General features: G+C 40.7%; 1 protein-coding gene across 1 annotated transcript in view; it reads left to right on the top strand.

Annotated features, from left to right (window-relative positions):
- The window catches only part of si:ch211-117n7.7 (Monoacylglycerol lipase ABHD12-like), a 50,477-nt gene that overhangs the window by 3,058 nt on the left and 24,199 nt on the right, over window positions 1-23,220 (top strand). The window contains exons 5-8 of the mRNA XM_060924991.1: window positions 2,546-2,576; window positions 2,658-2,703; window positions 6,059-6,188; window positions 16,507-16,544. Coding sequence (XP_060780974.1) covers window positions 2,546-2,576; window positions 2,658-2,703; window positions 6,059-6,188; window positions 16,507-16,544 — 245 coding nt within the window. The remainder of the gene's footprint in view (window positions 1-2,545; window positions 2,577-2,657; window positions 2,704-6,058; window positions 6,189-16,506; window positions 16,545-23,220) is intronic.

Here is a 23,220-nt window from a genome sequence, read left to right as displayed (position 1 = left end):
GACGTCTTCTCTGGGCCAAGGCTCATTTAAAATGGACTGTGGCAAAGTGGAAAACTGTTCTGTGGTCAGACGAATCAAAATATGAAGTTCTTTACTGAAATCAGGGACTGAACTGGCCAGCCTGCAGTCCAGATCTTTCACCCATAGAAGACATTTGGCGCATCATAAAACGGAAGATACGACAAAAAAGACCTAAGACAGTTGATCAACTAGAATCCTACATTAGACAAGAATGGGTTAACATTCCTATCCCTAAACTTGAGCAACTTGTCTCCTCAGTCCCCAGACGTTTACAGACTGTTGTAAAGAGAAAAGGGGATGTCTCACAGTGGTAAACATGGCCTTGTCCCAACTTTTTTGAGAGGTGTTGTTGTCATGAAATTTTAAATCGCCTAATTTTTCTCTTTAAATGATACATTTTCTCAGTTTAAACATTTGATATCTCATCTATGTTCTACTCTGAATAAAATATGGAATTTTGAAACTTCCACATCATTGCATTCCGTTTTTATTTACAATTTGTACTTTGTCCTAACTGTTTTTTGGAATCGGGGTTGTATATACTGTATATATACAGTATATATACACACAGTGTGTATATAAATATACTGTATATATACAGTATGCAGGTAGTCGTCGACTTAAGACCTATGCGACTTACGACCAATCGACTTTACGACCGTCTGGTTATGACTGGCAAGTGTTTCCCAGCTGAGCTAGCTGAGTGTACGACAGTTTCCGCCCCAGCTTCCGGCAGCGCCTCTCGCCGCATACAACAGTTTCCGCCCCAGCTCCAGGCACATGCGCAGTCTCTCTCGCGCGCCCTTGCACACTCCGTCATACAGTTTCCGCCCCAGCTCCAGGCATATGCGCAGTCTCTCTCGCGCTCCCTCGCGCACTCCGTCATACAGTTTCCGCCCCAGCTCCAGGCACATGCGCAGTCTCTCTCGCGGTCCCTCGCGCACTCCGTCATACAGTTTCCGCCCCAACTCCAGGCACATGTGCAGTCTCTCTCGCGCTCCCTCGCGCACTCCGTAATACAGTTTCCGCCCCAGCTCCTGATTTATGAAACGAGCAAATCCTCCCGGCAGCCCGAGCGCTGCAACAGCTGATGACATAGACAACCCACAGCCAAGCACCAGTGATGCCAGCGGTCACTAAATTTTGTATTTTGCTATGTTTTACATTTGTATTTTGGTATGTTTCAAACTAAAATGTTTTCTATTTTTCACACCTGTATTTCGTATTTTTTGTTTTGCACATATTAAATGAATTGTACTGTACGCAGTGTAGTATGCAGTGTTTGACTTTAACCAAATAATGAGCCAAGGTAATGAAATAAGAAAATGTTGATAAAATAAGACTTTAAGATGATTACAATATCATTACACATCACAATATACTTACGTTCATTTAACATAGGCCGACTTACGACCAGATCGGTTTACGACCGGTCAGTCGTAACCAAACACAGTCGTAAGTCGACGACTACCTGTATGTATATACACAGAGTATATATACACTGTGTATATATACACTGTGTATATATATATAAAACACTGTGTATATACAGTGTGTGTGTATATATATATTATATATAAATTACACTGTGTATATTATATATATATATATATATATATATATATATATATATATATATATATATATATATATATATATATATATACACACACACACACACACAGCACACCCTGTGTGTATATAGGCGGCATGGTGGCATAGTGGTTAGCACTGTTGCCTCATGGCACAAAGGTATATATATATATATATATATATATATATATATATATATATATTTCATTCATTCTGTCCACATTCACTGGATGTGAGCAATCGCGTGCTGTGATTGGCTACTCTACTACTCAGCTATCAGCTCATATACCATGAGTAGAGAAAAACAAAGTGGCAGAACGAGTTGCTGAACCAACCGAGGACGAAATTTACTTGAAAACAAAACCCGAAATAATCCCAAAAAAGCAACAAAATATGGAAGAAAAGTTTGTGATGGTAAGACCGTATCTTTTTTTTATTTTTCAAGAATGATTATTATTATAACATTTTTCACAAATTGCTACTGTCATTTTGCTGGTTTGTTTACATTCTAAGCGGAAATAATTTTGTCGGATGTTTTGTGTAAAGTTTTTATTTATCGCATTTGCAAAAAATAAAAATGTTCTGTTTCTCAAAATCCAGTGAATGTGGAAAGAATAAAATAATTATTCCACTCAATCTTGTCATACACAGCTTATAGCCAACTCGGCGCTACACGCCACGTCAACGATCAGCTGATGTACGACTCGATTTCATGGAATGACTGTTTATATAATTGCTTTCATTGATTACACTGAACCCTGCATTGATCTATGTCCAGCCACTGTTACAAAATAAATAAATAAAAAAACCAGCATATTACAGCATAGAAAAAGCAATGTGATGTTTCCTCATGCCCCCTGTTTATAACAGTTTATTCTCAGTATTCTATTGTTGATTGTACTAATTTGTCTGTACCTTTATTTAAAAACAGAGCAGCTCCACATCGTATAGGAGTTGCCAGTGTGAGTAACTAAAATATATTCACTGTTAAAAATCAAATCCATAGGATAATGATTCACAGACTCTGTCTCATATTATTGCAGTTGTTAAGTGCTCTTGGCTATCATGCTGTGGTTATGGATTACCGAGGTGGGTCATGTCTCATTGCTCCTATGTTACATATACATGTGTTATTAAAGGAACACAATGCAACATTTAAAATGACTAATGTACAGCTTCTGATTGCAGTATTTAGTGGCCAAATGAGACTCCGAAGTGTGTATCGACTATAAGGGGGCGTGTCAGACGAAACCCCGCTGCAAAGCATGTTTCGTTTAGCAGAAAACCACGTGACTGATGACAAATAAGGCCTCAGTTGTGATTCACTAATGGCCCTTTTCCACTACCCTTTTTCAGCTCACTTCAGCTCGCTTCAGCTCACTTCAGCCCGACACGGCTCGCGTTTCGACTACCAAAAACCAGCACGACTCAGCTCGTTTCAGCCCTGCTTAGCCCCTAAAACTCGCACCGTTTTGGAGTGGGGCTGAAGCGAGCCAAACCGAGCCGACTGAGGCTGGAGGCGTGAGCAGACACTCCCCTGTGCACTGATTGGTGAGGAGGAGTGTCCTCACATGCCCACACACGCCCCGCGAGCGCGCTGGGATCTGTAAACACCGCAAACCCGGAAGAAGGAGAATTACGAATTACGAGAATTTCTGAAGCCTTATGCGCCTCGCCTCATCTATACGCTCTTGCCAGTATCTGTCCGCGTTGTCGGTGACAACAAGCCACAGCACCAAGACCAGCAACACTAACGACTCCATGTCCTCCATGTTTATTGTTTACTATTCGGGTCGTGAGACTACCGCTTAAAAGCTCACTGAATCAGTGACATACAGAGCATCGTGCACGAGTTCGCGGAGCGCAAGGCTCGTCGTATGCCCTTCAAATAATGCGCGCAGTAGGCTATTGATGTTTTATCATGAGCCATGTACAGTATGTCGCCGAATGTGTTTTTTGTTTCTGAGTTACATGTTCGTTTGAAGGACTTAATGTACAAAATAACATAGTTGCACCCCGTAGTGTTGAAATTGGTAAACACAGTGCATTCAGTGAGGTTTGCACCGCCCTCCTTTTATTTCTGACTCTTCCTGTCATTGTTGCAACCTCTGAGCGCTCATTCGTATGCCCTTCAAATAATGTGCGCAGTATAGGCTATTGATGTTTTATTATGAGCCATGTACAGTATCCTAATGTTTTTTGTTTCTGAGTTACATGTTCGTTTGAAGGACTTGATGTACTAAATAACATAGTTGCACCCGGTAGTGTTGAAATTGGTAAACACCGCAGTTGCGGACATTTTGTAGCCTAAAATGATGTTATGATAAGCTTTAATAAAGGGCCCGGTCATTTGCCCCGCCCCCGGCCCGGCTCTGACTTGTTCCGCCACTGTCACTGATGTCACTGTTTGCGCTGCTTAACGACATCACATGACGTCCACCCACTTTCGCTAACTCCACCCAATGTGTCCACCCACTTCCAGCCAGCACGGTTCAGCGCGGTTGTAGTCGAAATGCAACTTCAATAGCCCCGCTCAGCCCGACTCAGCTCGACTCAGCACGGCACGGCTCAGCCGCGTTTGTAGTGGAAAAGCGGCATAATAGGTTCATTCCTCAAAGTCTCATTCAGCAGAGTTCACTAGCGACACCCACTACTAAGAGAAAAGTACAGCATGTTTTCATTTCTACATCACATCAGTGTTCTGCCACTTTGCATTATTATTGGCATGTACTTTGAACAATGTTCCATTTTAAAATAATTGTATGAAATAAGCTTGTGCCTAGGCGGCACAATGGTGTAGTGGTTAGCGCTGTCGCCTCACAGCAAGAAGGTCCTGGGTTCAAACCCGGAGGCCAGCAAGGGCCTTTCTGTGTGGAGTTTGCATGTTCTCCCCATGTCTGCATGGGTGTGCTCCGGTTTCCCCCACAGTCCAAAGACATGCAGGTTAGGCTAATTGGTGGCTCTAAATTGACCGTAGGTGTGAGTGTGAATGGTTGTTTATGTCAGCCCTGTGATGACCTGGTGACTTGTCCAGGGTGTACCCTGCCTCTCACCCATAGTCAGCTGGGATAGGCTCCAGCTTGCCTGCGATCCTGTAGAACAGGATAAGCGGCTACAGATAATGGATGGATGAAGTTTGTGCCTTTTATTATTTGGTCTACTCTTCTTATTTACACACACCTTGTCTCTTTGTACGAATTCATATTCAGTATAATTGTGTCTGCACAATAAAAAGGTGTACGTAAACTTTTTTTGTTGGCCAGGCTGCCACCCAAACTGATAATTGCATCATCAATTTTTCTTTGGCTAATCAGACACAAGATCACTTTTGGCGGAGCACTTGAAGATTAGGCACTTTACTCAAGGGCACTTCAGCCAGTCCTGCTCATCCAGGGAATTGAACCGGTGACCTTTTGGTCCCAAAACTGTTTCCTCTAACCATTAGGCCATGGTTCCCCCAAGTAAACATAAAGAAGGGTAACATTTGTGTTTGTGTGACGGGACTGCGACTGTACCAAACAAACTGAGGCCTTGTTTGTCATTGGTCATATGGTTTTCTGCTAAATGAAACACACCCAGAAGTGGGGCTTTGTCTAGTACATCCCCTTATACTTGATACGCATTTTGGAGCCTCAGCTTCAGATGGTCCATCACTTGCAGTATTGCTATATTTCAAAAAAGCATTTCAATTTCGTGTCTTTTTCTTTACACAATAATGAATGCATAATCAGACCAGTCATTATTAGGTCATTTCAGATAGCTGGAAAACATTTTGTAATTACGAAATATACATGTTTTAAACAAAACATGAGGTGAAGTGCAGTCTTTCTTTGTCAGGAGCTTATTCAACTGGATATTAACATCCTTCTGGTGAAAACATATTAATAAGTAAGAATAATCCTGCTACTTTGTTTAACACTAACATTTAGTCCTGTGAAAGACTGTTACAAAAATGCATGTCTTGCACCATGTCAGGAATGCAGTCGACAGACGAATGTAAAAGCTGGAAGAGGGTTTATTCAGGCAGATTGGCAGACAAATCAAAATCATAAGGCAAAAGGCAGAATCACAAAACAGGCAATGGTCAGGCAAGGCGCAAACAGTGTGTCAGAGATAATAACAGAAGGCAAAGTCAAAAACACAAAGTCAAAAGAGAATCCGCAGAGCAATAAAAGAAGGCTTGGTAAAGGAACTGAGCATATACTTCACAATGAACAGATTTGACACATTGTACCTTGACACTGAAATGTTTCAGTGTGGTCATTTTCATCTTAAGTTAAAATATAACCCTCTTCTTTTAAAACATTTCATAAAATATATAATGTTTCCACATTGACATACATACAATATGTATGCACAATGAAGCAAATCACATTTTTATGCATTTTAATGCTGGACTTCAATCCTATTATTAGGTATTTCTCTGTGTATAAAATTCTGCTAGGATTTGGGGATTCGACTGGAGAGCCCACTGAGGCTGGACTGACCACCGATGCACTTTATCTGTACTACTGGGTACGGGCACGCAGCAAGGACAGTCTGGTCATCATATGGGGTCACTCCCTTGGCACAGGGTGAGTGAGTCCGAACCTTGGACAAATCAGCTGTGGTTTTATAAATGTAACTTTCTCAGAATATTAGCATACAGTGTTGTAATGTTCTATATTATATGGACATGAGTGTTTTACTGCGAAATACACCACTCGTATTTTTCAGACGAGCTACATCCAGATGGCAACCGTGACATATTTCTCTGTACATCACTTGTGAGGATATCAATGAATTGTTTTGATAAATTTGGGTACTTTTGTTTTGTGAATATGTCTACATAATATATATGGACACGAGTGTTTTACTTGAAGATATGAAATTTATCTTCTCATGTTGAAAAACTCGCATTTTTCATATGAAATACACCATGGATCTGAATGACATAAATAATTTTGGCTGGCTTTGAGTGGTATATCAGATATATTCCATTCAGCTAGTGTGATATTGAACGAGTCAAAGACGAGTTGAATGTCATGCTAGCTGAATGGAATATATCTGATATACCATGAAAAAAGCCATTATTATTATTATTATCATTATTATTATTATACATACATACACATTCAATGGAACAATTTTAGATTTTACAAAGAGTTAAGGGGGGGTAACTTACCAATATTGACTGCTGATTCTGATCGAATGTAATTCAGTGTTCTGTCAATCAGTGTACATGTACAAAGTCAAAGTTCTAACAATAAAAATGGTACAAGTCCAAAAAGCCTGAACAACAACCCGACTTATATACAAGCTATATACAGGTTGACAGCTCAAGTTCAAAGTTACTTTTGGTAGAAGTTAATTGTTACATTGCAGTTGTTCAAAACAAAAGGGCTTTGCTGAGTGACGTCCACGAGTGAAGTCCTCTTGTAAAAGTCTCCATCACTTTTCCTCACCTCCAAGTAGAACTTTGACAATATTTCCTCTATTGCTCTCTTTTCCAGTTTTTTTGATGTCCGTTGGTCTGTTTTTCTCTTGCAAATATGCGTGAAGAATATCCAGTGAAGTTTTGGTAGCCTTTTGGGTATTCAGCGCGTTTTTCTCTTTAAATCTTCCGCTTTTAATGAAGCAAACCTCGCGGCCATGTTTGTTTTACATCTCCGACGTGTCTCTTTTCCAGTTTTTCGATGTCCGTTGGTATGTTTTTCTCTTGTAAATATGCATGAAGAATATATAATGAAGTTTTGGTAGCTTTTTGAGTGTTCAGTGTGTCTTTAGTTTCAATTTTCAGTTTATTTATTTATTGCTTAAGGCAGCTGGGCCATAGAAGGTTCACGCTGCACGCTGCATGCTGCACACTACATGCTACACGCGTGTAAAGAAAAGTGGACAAACGTAGCATGACTTGCTCTGGGCCATAGAACGGCGTTCACGTTGCACGCTGCACGCTGCACACTTCACGCGTGAAGCGTGAAATGAACATGCACACTTTTTTCTAGGCGTGAAGATGGAAATTCCAGTCAATGCATGCGGTCACCGCCGCGCCAGCCAATCAGAACGGGTCTAGGGAGATAACGCTATGCTTTCAGGGGAAAACTTCAGAAAAAATATAATTGAATGGTATAATTGAAAAATAGTTCTTCATCGGGATTGTCAAGCAGATTATAGAATGTTCGGTGAAATTCACCACGGGTTTCTCTCAGAAGGAAGTGTTCTCGGCTCCAAATTCTGTTCCTTTTTCTCTTCCTCTGTCTCAGTAAAAGCAGAATGAGGCAATCGTCGTCATCCGAAGAGTCCATATTGTTGGTTACTCGGTCAAAGTAGAACAGACGCAACACGTGAACATCCAAGCATGAAGTTTAATGGCCCAGGGTCTGGTTCTTCACGTGAACGTGTAGCGTGTAGCGTGCAGCATGCAGCATGCAGCGTGAACCTTCTATGGCCCAGCTGCCTAAACCAACCACTGGATTAACCTCCTCTTCTCTCTCTCCCAGCTGACAAAGAAATGAGTGTGCGCATGCGCAGCAGAAAAGTTTTGTCATTGGATGTTCGCATGAGCTCCGACGTCTGACATCGTGTTGTCTTGACAGCGTGCAATATTATAACAATATTGCACACTTATTCTCCATTGGGGAGAGTGGTGTAATACATGGAGGATAAGCGATATGATAACAATAGTGCATGCCATCAATAAACCCACTAGAAGGGAATAGAATGCATGTTTTTAATCCATGGAAAAAAGTGGCTCATATGTATAATAATTCCCGATATTTCACTCTGATGGCATCACTCCCAGTGTTTTCCCACTGACTAGGTGCACATTGTCAACATGGCAAACTAGTTCAAAATTAAAATGATTTTGATTAACTTGCATATATCTTTAATAGGCGGCACAGTGGTGTAGTGGTTAGTGCTGTTGTCTCACAACAAGAAGGTCTTGGGTTTGAGCCCAGTGGCCGGCAAGGGCCTTTCTGTGTGGAGTTTGCATGTTCTCCCCGTGTCTGTGTGGGTTTCCTCTGGGTGCTCCGGTTTCCCCCACAGTCCAAAGACATGCAGGTTAGGTTAATTGGTGGCTCTAAATTGACCGTAGGTGTGAATGTGAGTGTGAATGGTTGTTTGTCTCTGTGTCAGGCCTGCAATAACCTGGCAACTTGTCCAGGGTGTACCCCGCCTCTTGCTCATAGTCAGCTGGGATAGGCTCCAGCTTACCCATGACCCTGTAGAACAGGATAAGCAGCTACAGATAATGGAAGGATATTTTTAATATATAGTATATATAATGGATGTGTCCATATAATATAAAGAACATTACACGGTGGCGCAAAGATATGAAGTTTAACTTCTCATGTTGAAAAAAAATATACACACACATTTACCATTAGAAGATAAACTTCATATCTTCACTCCACCATGTAATATCCTCTATATATTAAAGTTAAAATCATGTACTAATGTTACAAATCATATACAGTGTTGCTTGAAAGTTTGTGAACCCTTTAGAATTTTCTATATTTCTGCATAAATATGACCTAAAACATCATCAGATTTTCACACAAGTCCTAAAAGTAGATAAAAAGAACCCAGTTAAACAAATGAGACAAAAATATTATACTTGGTCATTTATTTATTGAGGAAAATGATCCAATATTACATATCTGTGAGTGGCAAAAGTATGTGAACCTTTGCTTTCAGTATCTGGTGTGACCCCCTTGTGCAGCAATAACTGCAACTAAACGTTTCCGGTAACTGTTGATCAGTCCTGCACACCGGTTTGGAGGAATTTTAGCCCATTTCTCCATACAGAACAGCTTCAACTCTGGGATGTTGGTGGGTTTCCTCACATGAACTGCTCGCTTCAGGTCCTTCCACAACATTTCGATTGGATTAAGGTCAGAACTTTGACTTGGCCATTCCAAAACATTAACTTTATTCTTCTTTAACCATTCTTTGGTAGAACGACTTGTGTGCTTAGGGTCGTTGTCTTACTGCATGACCCACCTTCTCTTGAGATTCATTTCATGGACAGATGTCCTGACATTTTCCTTTAGAATTTGCTGTTATAATTCAGAATTCATTATTCCATCAATGATGGCAAGCTGTCCTGGCCCAGATGCAGCAAAACAGGCCCAAACCATGATATTACCACCACCATGTTTCACAGATGGGATAAGGTTCTTACGCTGGAATGCAGTGTTTTCCTTTCTCCAAACATAACGCTTTTCATTTAAACCAAAAAGTTCTATTTTGGTCTCATCTGTCCACAAAACATTTTTCCAATAGCCTTCTGGTTTGTACGTGATCTTTAGCAAACTGCAGACGAGCAGCAATGCTATTTTTGGAGAGCAGTGGCTTTCTCCTTGCAACCCTGCCATGCACACCATTGTTGTTCAGTGTTCTCCTGATGGTGGACTCATGAACATTAACATTAGCCAATGTGAGAGAGGCCTTCAGTTGCTTAGAAGTTACCCTGGGGTCCATTGTGACCTCGCCGACTATTACACGCCTTGCTCTTGGAGTGATCTTTGTTGGTCGATGACTCCTGGGGAGGGTAACAATGGTCTTGAATTTCCTCCATTTGTACACAATCTGTCTGACTGTGAATTGGTAGAGTTCAAACTCTTTAGAGATGGTTTTGTAACCTTTTACTCAAGTGAGTAGGATGCTTCTTTGCTTTGCTCCTGCTTTACTCCTGCTTGATCTTTATTTTACTTTACTTTCTCATTTAATTTCCACTATTTTTTCATTTTATTTTTCATCTTTATAAGATAAGTTAGCTTTTAAAACAAAATGCCAGGGGGCAAAAAATCCAGGAGATCCTGCAGAAAATGCACAGAACTAGAACAGAGGATTTCTATCCTGGAATCAAAGATTGATGCTCTGCCAAAGACGGACGAATTAAGAGCGATATCTCAGGAAAGGAGTACAGAAACAGTGGCTGAGAATGCAGAGAATGCACCCCAACAGGCCGATGGCATTGCAGATCGAGTGGATGAATTCATCGATCTAACAGGGCAAAATGTGAGTACAGAAAACTGGCACATGATGGGTGGCAGGCCCAAAAATAAAAACAGAAGAGTAATTACCTCAACACGAGCTCGTTCTGATACTATGCAACCCATGCTCCACAGCCATGCTATTAGAAATAGAGCTAGGTCTACAAATTACAATAGGATTTACAATCCTATGGAAAATCCACAGCCCAGAAGGCTTCAGAACAAATTTGAATGCCTCAGGGATGTGGAAGCGGAATTTTCAGGCGAACAAACACATCGTAAAAAGAGATCGCACCAAAACCGAAGAGCTGTGGGAAGAGGCAAAAAGCAGCTTGTAACACCACCGGATCCCACAACCCTTGTTCTTGGTGATTCCACTGTAAGACATTTAAAAGGACATGGGATGATTATTTGCTGCCTTCCAAATGCATCCATCTCTGACACCAAAGACAGCATTTTGAAGCTCATGTCCGAGCATAAAACTATCAAACATATTGTTGTGCATGTGGGAGCAAATGATGTTTTCAGAGAACAGCTGTTTGTCCAAGATGATTTCAGAAAACTTTTTTCTGATCTCTATAAGACTGGAATACAATCTTTTATCAGTGGCCCACTCCCTGCAAGGGGAAGCTTTGCATTTACTCGACTCTTCAGTCTTAACACCTGGCTTGGAAAAAATTGTTTTTCATCTGGTATGAACTTCATAGACAATTTTAACCTTTTCTGGAATCGCAGGGAATTCTTTAAGCCAAATAGCACTGAACTCAGCTGGATTGGGACCAAAGTCTTAGCAGATCATTATAGACTTGCAATTTTCTCTCAGCCAACATTGAGGAAAACAGTTGATAAGATGTCGCAGACTGACCTAGTTACCTCTGCAAAGCCAAAACAATCATCTATGCAAGTCTTCACCAAGGACACACAGCCATCTGGGGCAGACTGCCAAGAACCATCTGGTGCAGACTGCCAAGGACATCAACAATCACACGGAGAATGTGAGCATGCGATTTTCTCATGCGATTCCATCCAGATTGAGGACCTGACTAAAGATAATCATGTCAAGGCTGCATCATCCACATCTCGACCCCATGCAAGTATCACAGAGACTATCAGGGAGACAGTCACCACAGAGACAGTCATGGAGACACTTACAAAGACCTCACCAAAGTCTCGCTCTTCTGACTTTATTGTACCATCTCCGTCTCCCCCCTGCATGGATTTCCCTAATAGTATGCAGAGACTGCTGCCAATGGCTACACTCTCTTTTTCCAGCCCAAATCTGTTGCGACAAGCAGTGTACCCAGTTCATCAAAAATTAACCAACAGACTGAACTGTGTTCGCCCAGGACTTTCAGCTGGCTACCAATCTTTTTCACCATCTAAAAGATACATGACATCTCCAATTCTTTCACCGTCAAACCAAATGGAACATACAGAAAGTCTTGTATGATGTGCTGTGGGTCCCTGCATTGGGTGTAGTTTTGAAAACAAGCTGGGACCCAGTATGCCTATGTCATTCTCTATTCCTGTGTTGATAAGAAATAGAAAACATAGAGCATATTTAACCCAGGGGGTAAACCAATCTAGTCTCCTTCCTGTTTCAAAACAATATCAGAATGCCCAAGCAGATATTACTTCTAGACTTTCTGTAAAGCTAGCTCTTCTCAACGTTAGATTACTTTCAAACAAGTCATTTTTAATTAATGATCTTTTCTGCAAACACAATCTTGATTTTTTGCTTCTAACTGAAACTTGGCTGGATCAAGCAAATAGTGTTACCACCCTTATTGAAGCAACTCCCCCAAATTTTAATTTTATGAATGTTACCCGACAGGGGAAAGGTGGAGGGATCGCAAATATATTCAAAGTCTCTTTTCAATGTAAACAATCCTCACTTGGTGATTTTACATCCTTTGAACACTTATGTGCACTTGTTACATGCTCTCCTAACACATTATTATTAACTATTTACAGGCCTCCGAGACATTCAGCCAAAGTTTTTCTGGAAGAGTTTGGTGAACTGTTGTCAGTCATTTGCTTAGAGTTTGGCTGTCTTATTATATCTGGGGATTTTAACTTGCATGTAGATAATCCTGAAAACACTTATGCCAAAGAACTACTTGCACTTATTGACAACTTCAACCTAGTACAACATGTACAGGGGCCGACCCACTCTCGTGGTCATACCCTTGACCTCGTTATCACAAAGGGTCTTACTGTTTCTACTACTGTTGTTGACCTGGCCTTATCTGATCATTTTTGTGTTTTCTCTGATGTTTCTATGTCTCCTCACATTCAGAACAGCTCAATGACTATGGGTAGGAGAGTCATAAACAACAACACGTGTTCTTTTTGAGCAAGCTCTCTCTCGGATCTCAACCAAAATGTCAGACTCTGTAGATGATTTACTGGAAATTTTTAATTTAAATATGACCCAAATTATGGATGATATTGCTCCATTCAAAATTAAAAGAGTCAATGATAAGCAGAAAGCACCATGGAAGCAATACCCAGCTGTTAAACTGCTGAAGAGAGAATGTAGAAAGACTGAAAGAAAATGGCGCAAATCTAAACTTCACATCCATTATCAAATCCATAAAGAGATGCTTTGTAAATATAATTATGAAATTTGTAAAGCAAGACAGTCTTTCTTCTCCAACATCATCAACAGGAATATGAACAATGCTCGTGTGCTATTTTCAACAGTAGAGAAGCTAACTAATTCCCCACCACAATTAGCACCTGAACTTCTCTCAGTTAATAAATGCAATGAGTTTGCATCCTTCTTCAAAGGTAAAATTGATAAAATATGGCAGAATATTGCTCATAATATATCTCAGTTGCAAATAATTGAAAAACTGCAATCACCAGTGACACAGACAGATAACTTCAACACAATGTCAGAATTTTGTTTAATTGATTATGAGACTCTTGAAAAAACTGTACAAAATCTCAGTTCCTCAACATCTGAATTGGACATTCTGCCCACCAACTTTTTTAAGTCTGTTCTTCATCTTATAATTACAGATGTGCTTTAAATCATAAATACATCCCTAGAGACTGGCATTGTTCCTGTGTCCCTGAAAAAAGCCGTTGTGAAGCCCCTACTTAAAAAGAATAATCTGGATGCTTCAGTATTAAATAACTACAGGCCAATATCAAATCTACCATTCATCGGGAAAATCCTTGAAAAAATTGTCTTCAATCAATTACTGTAACTGCCTTCTTGTTATCAAACAGCTCTTTTGATAACTTTCAGTCAGGATTTCGTGCACTGAAACAGCACTGATTAAAGTTGTAAATGACATACGTCTTAATACTGATGCAGGCAAAACATCGGTCCTGGTATTACTGGACCTCAGTGCAGCTTTTGATACTGTTGATCACAACATACTGCTATATCGACTTAAACACTGGGTTGGGTTGACTGGTAAAGTTATCAATTGGTAAAAATCATACTTAAAAGATAGAAGCTTCTTTGTTACCATGGGAAATTGTTCCTCAACATCAATGTGCTTGACCTGTGGTGTCCCCCAGGGGTCGATTCTTGGACCATTACTATTCAACCTTTATATGCTCCCACTTGGGCAAATTATCAAGAACAATTCAATTTTGTATCACTGCTATGCAGATGACACCCACATTTATTTTGCTCTATCACCTAATGATTATGCCCCCCTTGAATGTCTCTACCAGTGTATCGATCAAAATCAACAACTGGATGTCACAAAATTTTCTTCAGCTGAACACAGATAAAACAGAAGTAATTCTATTTGGAAAAAAAGATGAAAGACTCAGGATTACCACTATTCTTGACACAAAGGGGATTAAAACAAAAGAAATGGTTAAAAATCTTGGTGTTTTCATTGACAGCGAGCTAAACTTTGACAGTCACATGAAAGCAATCACTAAAACAGCATTTTATCACCTAAAAAACATTTCCAAACTAATGGCCCTTTTCCACTACCCTTTTTCAGCTCACTTCAGCTCGCTTCAGCCCGACACGGCTCGCGTTTCGACTACCAAAAAACAGCACGACTCGGCTCGCTTCAGCCCTGCTTAGCCCCTAAAACTCGCACAGTTTTGGAGTGGGGCTGAAGCGAGCCAAAGCGAGCCGAGTGAGGCTGGGGGCGTGAGGAGACACTCCCCTGCGCACTGATTGGTGAGGAGGAGTGTCCTCACATGCCCACACACACCCCGCGAGCACGCTGGGATCTGTAAACACCACAAACCCGGAAGAAGAATAATTACTTATTACGAGAATTTCTGGAGCCTTATGCGCCTCGCCTCATCTATACGCTCTTGCCAGTATCTGTTGGCGTTGTCGGTGACAACAAGCCACAGCACCAAGACCAGCAACACTAACGACTCCATGTCCTCCATGTTTATTGTTTACTATTCGGGTCGTGAGACTACCGCTTAAAAGCTCACTGATGTCACTGTTTGCGCTGCTTAACGACATCACGTGACGTCCACCCACTTTCGCTAACTCCACCCAATGTGTCCACCCACTTCCAGCCAGCACGGTTCAGCGCGGTTGTAGTCGAAATGCAACTCCAACAGCCCCGCTCAGCTCGACTCAGCTCGACTCAGCACGGCACGGCTCAGCCGCGTTTGTAGTGGAAAAGCGGCATAAGAGGACTTATGTCAAAAAATGATCTGGAAAAACTTATACATGCCTTCATCTCTAGTAGGGTTGATTACTGCAATGGCCTTTTCACAGGCCTGCCAAAAAAGACCATCAAACGACTTCAGCTGGTTCAAAATGCAGCGGCTAGGGTTCTCACACGAACAAAAAGAACAGAGCACATTACTCCAATTCTAAGGTCCCTTCACTGGCTTCCAGTAAGCTACAGAATTGACTTTAAAGCATTGCTGCTGGTGTACAAATCTCTAAATGGTACAGTACAGGGCCCAATTACCTCTCTGATATGTTGCAGTGGCCTAACCCAATCAGATCTACCAGATCGCAGCAGAAAAATTTACTGGTAAAACCTGTTGTTAAAACAAAGTGTGGTGAAGCAGCTTTTAGCTACTATGCAGTACAGCTATGGAACCAACTGCCAGAGGACATTAAAAATGCTCCTGCTGTTGGCAGCTTCAAATCTAGGTTAAAGACCAAGCTGTTTTCAGATGCTTTCTGCTAAATTATTAATATTGTCATCTCTACATGTTTTAAACTCTTTACTTTTACAGTCTCTGCATGTTTTAAATTTTACTTAACTTTTATTCTATTTTATTGTGCTGTTTTTTTAATTGAACTTTTATTTCATTTTATTATTTTATTTCTACTATTGTTTAATTCTTATTATTTTTCTTCCCCATTTATTTTATGTAATTTTATTTTCTATTGCTTACTGTTTTGCTTTTACTTCTGTAAAGCACATTGAACTGCCACTGTGTATGAAATGTGCTATATAAATAAACTTGCCTTGCCTTGCCTTTTCCAGCCTGATGAGCATCAACAACGCTTTTTCTGAGGTCCTCAGAAATTTCCTTTGTTCGTGCCATGATACACTTCCACAAACGTGTGTCGTGAAGATCAGACTTTGATAGATCCCTGTTCTTTAAATAAAACAGGCTGCCCACTCACACCTGATTGTCGTCCCATTGATTGAAAACATCTGACTCTAATTTCACCTTCAAATTAACTGCTAATTCTAGAGGTTCACATACTTTTGCCACTCACAGATATGTAATATTGGATCATTTTCCTCAATAAATAAATGACCAAGTATAATATTTTTGTCTCATTTGTTTAACTGGGTTCTCTTTATCTACTTTTAGGACTTGTATGAAAATCTGATGATGTTTTAGGTCATATTTATGCAGAAATATAGAAAATTCTAAAGGGTTCACAAACTTTCAAGCACCACTATTTTATTTACAACCACATATTTTGTATTTACAGAGTGTCAACTAACACTGCAGTGAAACTACAAGAGCAAGGTAAGAAATATTACTACTTGGCATGTCTAGATTAGGAAGATATTACCCCCTGAAATTTATCTTATCACTGAAGTTTGTCTTTTATGTAATTACCTACACTACCATTCAAATGTTTGGGGTCACTTTGAAATTTCCTTATTTTTGAAAGAAAAGCACTGTTCTTTTCAATGAAGATCACTTTAAACTAATCAGAAATCCACTCTATACATTGCTAATGTGCTAAATGACTATTCTAGCTGCAAATGTGTGGTTTTTGGTGCAATATCTCCATAGGTGTATAGAGACCCATTTCCAGCAACTCTCACTCCAGTGTTCTAATGGTACAATGTGTTTGCTCATTGCCTCAGAAGGCTAATGGATGATTAGAAAACCCTTGTACAATCATGTTAGCACAGCTGAAAACAGTTTAGCTCTTTAGAGAAGCTATAAAACTGACCTTCCTTTGAGCAGATTGAGTTTCTGGAGCATCACATTTGTGGGGTCGATTAAATGCTCAAAATGGCCAGAAAAATGTCTTGACTATATTTTCTATTCATTTTACAACTTATGGTGGTAAATAAAAGTGTGACTTTTCATGGAAAACACAAAATTGTCTGGGTGACCCCAAACTTTTGAACGGTAGTGTACATAAGGCATGCAGTGCCTATGGTCACAGAAAGAACCCACTAAGAGTATCTTAAAATGAAACAAAGCTGATAAAAACCACCCAAACATTCATACTGTACATTGAACAGAAATGTGAAAAAAATTAATGTTTTGCTCATATTTTTTCAAATCTATGTGAGTAGCTGAAATGGCAATGCAGATGGCAAAAATTGGGAATATAATACCACCATGTGGTGTGATGTGGCCCAACACAAACCAGAGTTACTGTCACCACGTCAAATTGATTATTTTCTGATAATGTTACCGGCGCCAGACCTAGGGGAAACCTGGACCGGCAGCACGGGTTACACGGGCTAGGAAGCACTGCATAGCCGGTATATACATAAAATATGTCTGTGACTCACTGTGAATCAATAAGAGAGAGAACCGAAGTTAGCGTCTTGCTTATGCCTGAACTTATTTATTCCGAGCTACAATTATAAACAATTCACAATCACATTGCATCTTAACTCTGAATGTAAACTCATAGCCACAATATATAATGCAATAAAATAAAAAAAGACAGTGTAACCAAACTAAAAATAAAGAATAAAACATTTTGCCAAAATAAATATAACTGCACATAAATTCCATATACCATCCTGCTTAAACTCCTTTTACACTACCATCATACAACAAAACATTTCTGTAATATTCCTTTTGGTTATGATCTTGCGCTCGCTCACGTCCTCTTTCTCTCACCTGCGCGTGCTCCTTTAAGAACAGCACTTAACAAAATGGCGATATCGCGCCAGGAACATGAATATTATTTGAACATCACATTTCTCTTAACACCGCATACTCACTGCTAACAGATCCTCTTAATAATAGTTCAACACATTTTCTCATGTTACTGAAAACTGTTATTTAAACTCATACTAACACTATTACAGTGAAAACAGGGGTTCACATGAGCAATTCAGCTCGCCGACACGTCAGGTCAATTAACTACAAAACGAGCTTACTATACATGCTTCGTGTCTCAAAATCATGTCGCAACATTGCTAAACACTTTTTAAAGCATTCACATTATATATTGAACCAGTCAATGCAGAAAAATCAGTTTTACCATAACTGCGAATCAATAAGAGAGAGAACCGAAGTTAGCGTCTTGCTCATGCCTGAACTTATTTATTCCGAGCTACACGTGAGCAAAACTGGGTAGCTAGAGTCTCCCTAATGAATTCACAGCAGCGCAAGAGAGCACCATCTACTGGCATGAATGTGTATGTGCTTTTACCTTGCGGTAAAACTATGCATGAATCTGGATGTCTGTGTAAAATGTTAGTTAGGATGAATGTTAGTACAGTTCAATTATCAAAAATTAGGGGGGTGCCTGTTTACATAGAAAACTAAATATGCAGCATTTTCAACCTACTACACTCTCCCCTGCTTCAAGAGATGTCTCCGGACATCTAGAACCAAACTAACACAAGTGCTGTGTAGTTGTCAGGTGTAAAAAAAAACAGTGTCAATGTACAATCAGTTTGTTTGTATAGATGTAGTCTTTAAGTCAAGTTCAAGTCAAGTCACTGTGTTTGTCATCACTAACATGTCCATACTGCTTGTGTGGGATAGTAACAGGGTTCAGGGACAGGAGGGTAAAATGAGGGCATGGGGCATGGAGTGAAGGGTAAAGGGGCATGAGACATGGGGTAAGGGACATAGGCAAACATCAGATTTGCTCCTGGCCTCCAAGGCTGATATGAAGGTTGTCCGAGGTGGTTATATGTGAGCATTTCTCGAGGTTTCAGTGCTCCAGTTGACCTCCTCACTGACTGCACTTCATCCTCTGATGGTTCTGGTACTGGCTCACTATTGTCTACCTGCTCACCCGAACCTGTCTCATCCATAGTGTTATCTGTTGCAAGTTCTCCTAATATTTCCTCAGCTGGTGTTGCAGCAGCTGGTACGAGTCTTTGCACTTGATCTGGGGCTGCAGCTGGGTCTGGTTCATGAGGTTGCTGACTTTGAACTGTCTCTGTTCCATTTCTCATTGGCTGGAACTCTGGGGCTACAGCACTGAGTTCATTCTTTAGGTTAGACTGAGGAATTAGGGGTCTGACCCTCCTCCTGTCATACACGGGTATGTTCTGGAGGCAATATGTAGATTCCTCCTCTTCATCGGAGTGTTCAGACTCCTGCTCTAATGTCTCACTGTTGTTTCTGTGATTGTCTCTGTGTTTTTGTCTTTTCCTGGGTGCACACTGACTCTGTTCATCTTGTTCCAATGGCAAATCATTAACAGGTAGCAGGAGATTGCGATGCAGGACACAAAGGGTTCGATCTCCGGTCTCTGGCTGAACTCTGTACACAGGTCCATCTCCCATCTTTTCAACGATGCAATGAATTCTCCTCTCCCAGTAAGCCCAAAGTTTGCCTGGACCGCCTCTCTCTGACAGATTTTTGACAAGCACCCTATCTCCAGGCTGTAGCACAATGCCTTTAACATTCCGATCATAATATTTCTTCCCCTTAGCTGAGCATTTTCCACTGTTCTCTGAGGTGATCTTGTATGCCTCCTGCATGCGAGAAGCCCATTTCTGTGCATACTCTTGTCTGGACTGTGGCTCTTCTTCAGGTTTCAAATCAAAGAGCAGATCTACGGGCAAGTGTGGTGCTCTCCCATATAGGGGAAAGAATGGGGAGTAACCTGTCCCCTCATGTCTTGTGCAGTTGTACGCATGGACTATGTGGGGTAGGTGTTCCTTCCACTCATTTTTTTTCCTCCTGCAGGGTGTGGAGCATCTGTAGAAGTGTCCTGTTCAGGTGCTCCACAGGATTCCCCTGCGGGTGATAGGGAGTGGTTCAAGAGTGGGCAATTCCTGCCAGCTGCTGGAGTCTCTGGAAAAGGCTGTTCTCAAACTCCCGGCCCTGATCGTGATGGAGCTTTTCAGGGTGCCCGAAGCATGGAATGAAGTCATAGAAGAGCTTCTCAGCTGCAGTTCAGTTGTTATCCGTGTATACAGTGAAGGTGGGAGCTTAATAGAGGTAATCTCTAAATTTATCACAGATTGCCCACTTCAATGCAAGGAACTCCAGCTTGCCAGAATGGAGATGGTAGTTCTTTTCAGCAGGTGCGAGTGTTCTGGAGCCGTAAGTGATAACACGGAGTTTGTTTCCCTGTTGGTGTGTCGGTGTGAAGGACAAAGGGCAAGTTATAGTCTGGATAGGCGAGGATGGGTGGACTGGTTAGCATGTCAACAAGGTGCGCCACTATGGCACTGTGCTCTGGTGTCCAATGGACAGGTGTCTTGGACGTAGGCTGGCCACTCTTTGTGCTCTTTTACTGGGTCTTGTTAACTCTCACTAGGGTGGCTCTCTGGCTAGACTCACTAGGACTCTCTATTAGCTTAAACAGTGGCCTAGCTATCCTATAAAAGTCCTGTATGAATGTTCTGTAATAGCCTAGAAACCCTAGGAGAGCCCTGACCTCCCCCACATTCTTTGGCTCTCTATCCTTCAAATGCTGAACTGCCTCAAGGTCTTTAGGGTCTATCTGGACACCTTCACTAGTCACTAAGCGCCCTAAATATCTGACTTGACTTTTGAACAGTTCACATTTTTTTGGACGTAGTTTAATACCATGCTCTCGCAGGCGGCAGAGTACCCACCTCAAGTCTTCAACATGGTCATGAAAGGTCTTGGAAAAGCAAAGTATGTCATCCAAGTATGGCGAACAGCACTCATCCCTTAGACCATCAAGGACTCCCTCCATGCGCCGCTGAAAAGCAGCTGGGGCATTTGTAAGACCAAATGTGAGACGGATCCACTCATAAAGTCCCCAAGGCATGCTAAAGGCAGTGAGATGTCTGGAACCCTCATCTACAAAACCCTGGTGGTATGCACTGCCTTGGTCAAGTATCGAGAACCATGAGTATCCCCCCAGACTATCCAACAGATCTTGGATGCGTGGAAGCGGGTGACGGTTGGGGATGGTTTTTTGGTTCAAGCCCCAAAAGTCAACACACAGACGTAAGTTCTTGTCCTTTTTTCTGACGCAGACCACCGGAGATGAATAGGATGAGGTGGACTTCCTGATCCAGCCATGGTCGACCAGGTTTTGGACATATTCCTTCACTTCTTTGTGCAAGGGCTTAGGAACTGAATTGTAGGATGTTTGCACTGGTGTGTCATCCCTGAGATGGATTTTTTTTAAATAATTTTATTTATTAGATTTTTCCAACTTTTAAAACAACACAAATCATATATACATATATTTAGCAATATAGAGGGAAAAATACATTTTAAAATTTAAACAGAAACAAAACAACATTAAAAAAGAGAGAAAAAGAAAAGAAAAAATAGGGAGAGAGAGAAAAAGAAAAAGAGAGAGAAAACCCTCTTACAGTACAATCAGAAAGTTGAAAAATACAGCCTATGCATCTTGTTCATCTTGTTGTCTTTTTAAGAAGTCTGTGAATTGTCCCCATACCTTGTAGAAACTCTGTAGCTTCCCCTCTTTAGCATAAGTCAGTTTTTCCATGGCTAGAGTGTTGGAGAGGCTCTTAAACCAGACATCGACAGAAGGTGCCACCATGGCTTTCCATGAGATGGCTATACAGTGTTTAGCTTATAATGAGCACATATAGACCATCTTTTTATCTGCACTAGACAATCTTAAGTCTGGTGGGACAAGTCCAAGAATGAACAGCTTAGGACAGACAGGCAATCTGGTAGAGCTAATGTCAGAGACTCGTTCTATAACCTTTTCCCAAAATTCCCTAATTTTAGGGCAGTTCCATAGGCAGTGATAAAGTGTGCCCTCCTCTAGACCACACTTAATGCAAAGGTCAGGGTTATTGTTGTTGAAGCGGTGCTAAAGGGAGGGAGTTATATATGTACGCATAATCCATTTATATTGTATAAGTCTAAATCTGGTATTGATAGTTTGAGTCTGTGCTGTATGACACACCATTTTCCATTCATCTTCAGAAATTTCTGTGTCCATGTCACTGGACCACTTCATTCTCTTGTCAGTTAAAGATTCATTGGATTTTTCCACAATTAATCTATAAGTGATAGAAACCTGACCACGACTGTGTATGTGCTTTAGTATGACCTCTTCAAGGCTGGACAGTGGTGGTTTGTGTAACTGCTGTTTGTATTTTTTCAAAATGTAACTCCTAATTTGCAAATATTTGAAGAAGTGGTTCCTGGGTATATTGTAAGCACCATGTAATTCCTCAAAACTATACAGTACCTTATTGGCATTGTACATGTCCATAATTTTACTAATACCTTTCATTGCCCATGATTTGAACCCTGGGTCATTTCTGCCTGCAGGAAATTGTTGATTCCCCCAAATTGGGGTGAACCCTGATAGATCGGAGTCAATATTTAAATGTGTCTGCACTTTATGCCAGACTTTAATGGAGTTTTTAACAAAGGGGTTGTTTGTATTATTTAATAGGTTTTTTAATGAATCAGAAAATAAATATAACTTTAATGGCAAGGGGGATGTGGTACTGTTTTCTATTTCGACCCAGGAATTTGTGGTTTCATCTGAAAACCAGTGCATAATTGCCTTAATCTGGGCTGCCCAGTAATACCATAGGAAGTTTGGCACTTGTAGGCCCCCTCTATCATATGGCAAATAAAGTAAGGACATCCTAAGTCTTAGGCGCCTATTATTCCAAATAAAATTAGTTATTAATTCCTTCAGTTTAGAAAATAGGGTAGGTGGGGGACTAAGTGGGATAGATTGAAAAAGATACAAGAATTTTGGTAAGATATTCATTTTAACTATGTTTACATGACCAATTAGAGATATGGGGAGATCTGACCATCTCTTCAGAGCATTACTGGTAGAAGATAGAACTCAGTTATAATTTTCTGAGACTATGTCATGTATTTTTGGGGTGACCTGTATCCCCAAGTACTTAAAGCCATTGGGTACATTATGAAATTCATTCCCCACTGTTGGGTTATTTCTTTCTTTGTCATTTAGGAACATAATATTAGACTTGGTGTTGTTCACTTCATAGCCAGAAATTTTACCAAAGGCTGCTATTACATGAAGAAGGGCAGG

The sequence above is a fragment of the Neoarius graeffei genome, chromosome 7 (assembly GCF_027579695.1).
Source record: "Neoarius graeffei isolate fNeoGra1 chromosome 7, fNeoGra1.pri, whole genome shotgun sequence".
Classification (NCBI taxonomy): Eukaryota; Metazoa; Chordata; class Actinopteri; order Siluriformes; family Ariidae; genus Neoarius; species Neoarius graeffei.
Note: the sequence above shows the minus strand (reverse complement) of the source record. Positions and strands in the feature narration are given on the sequence as shown.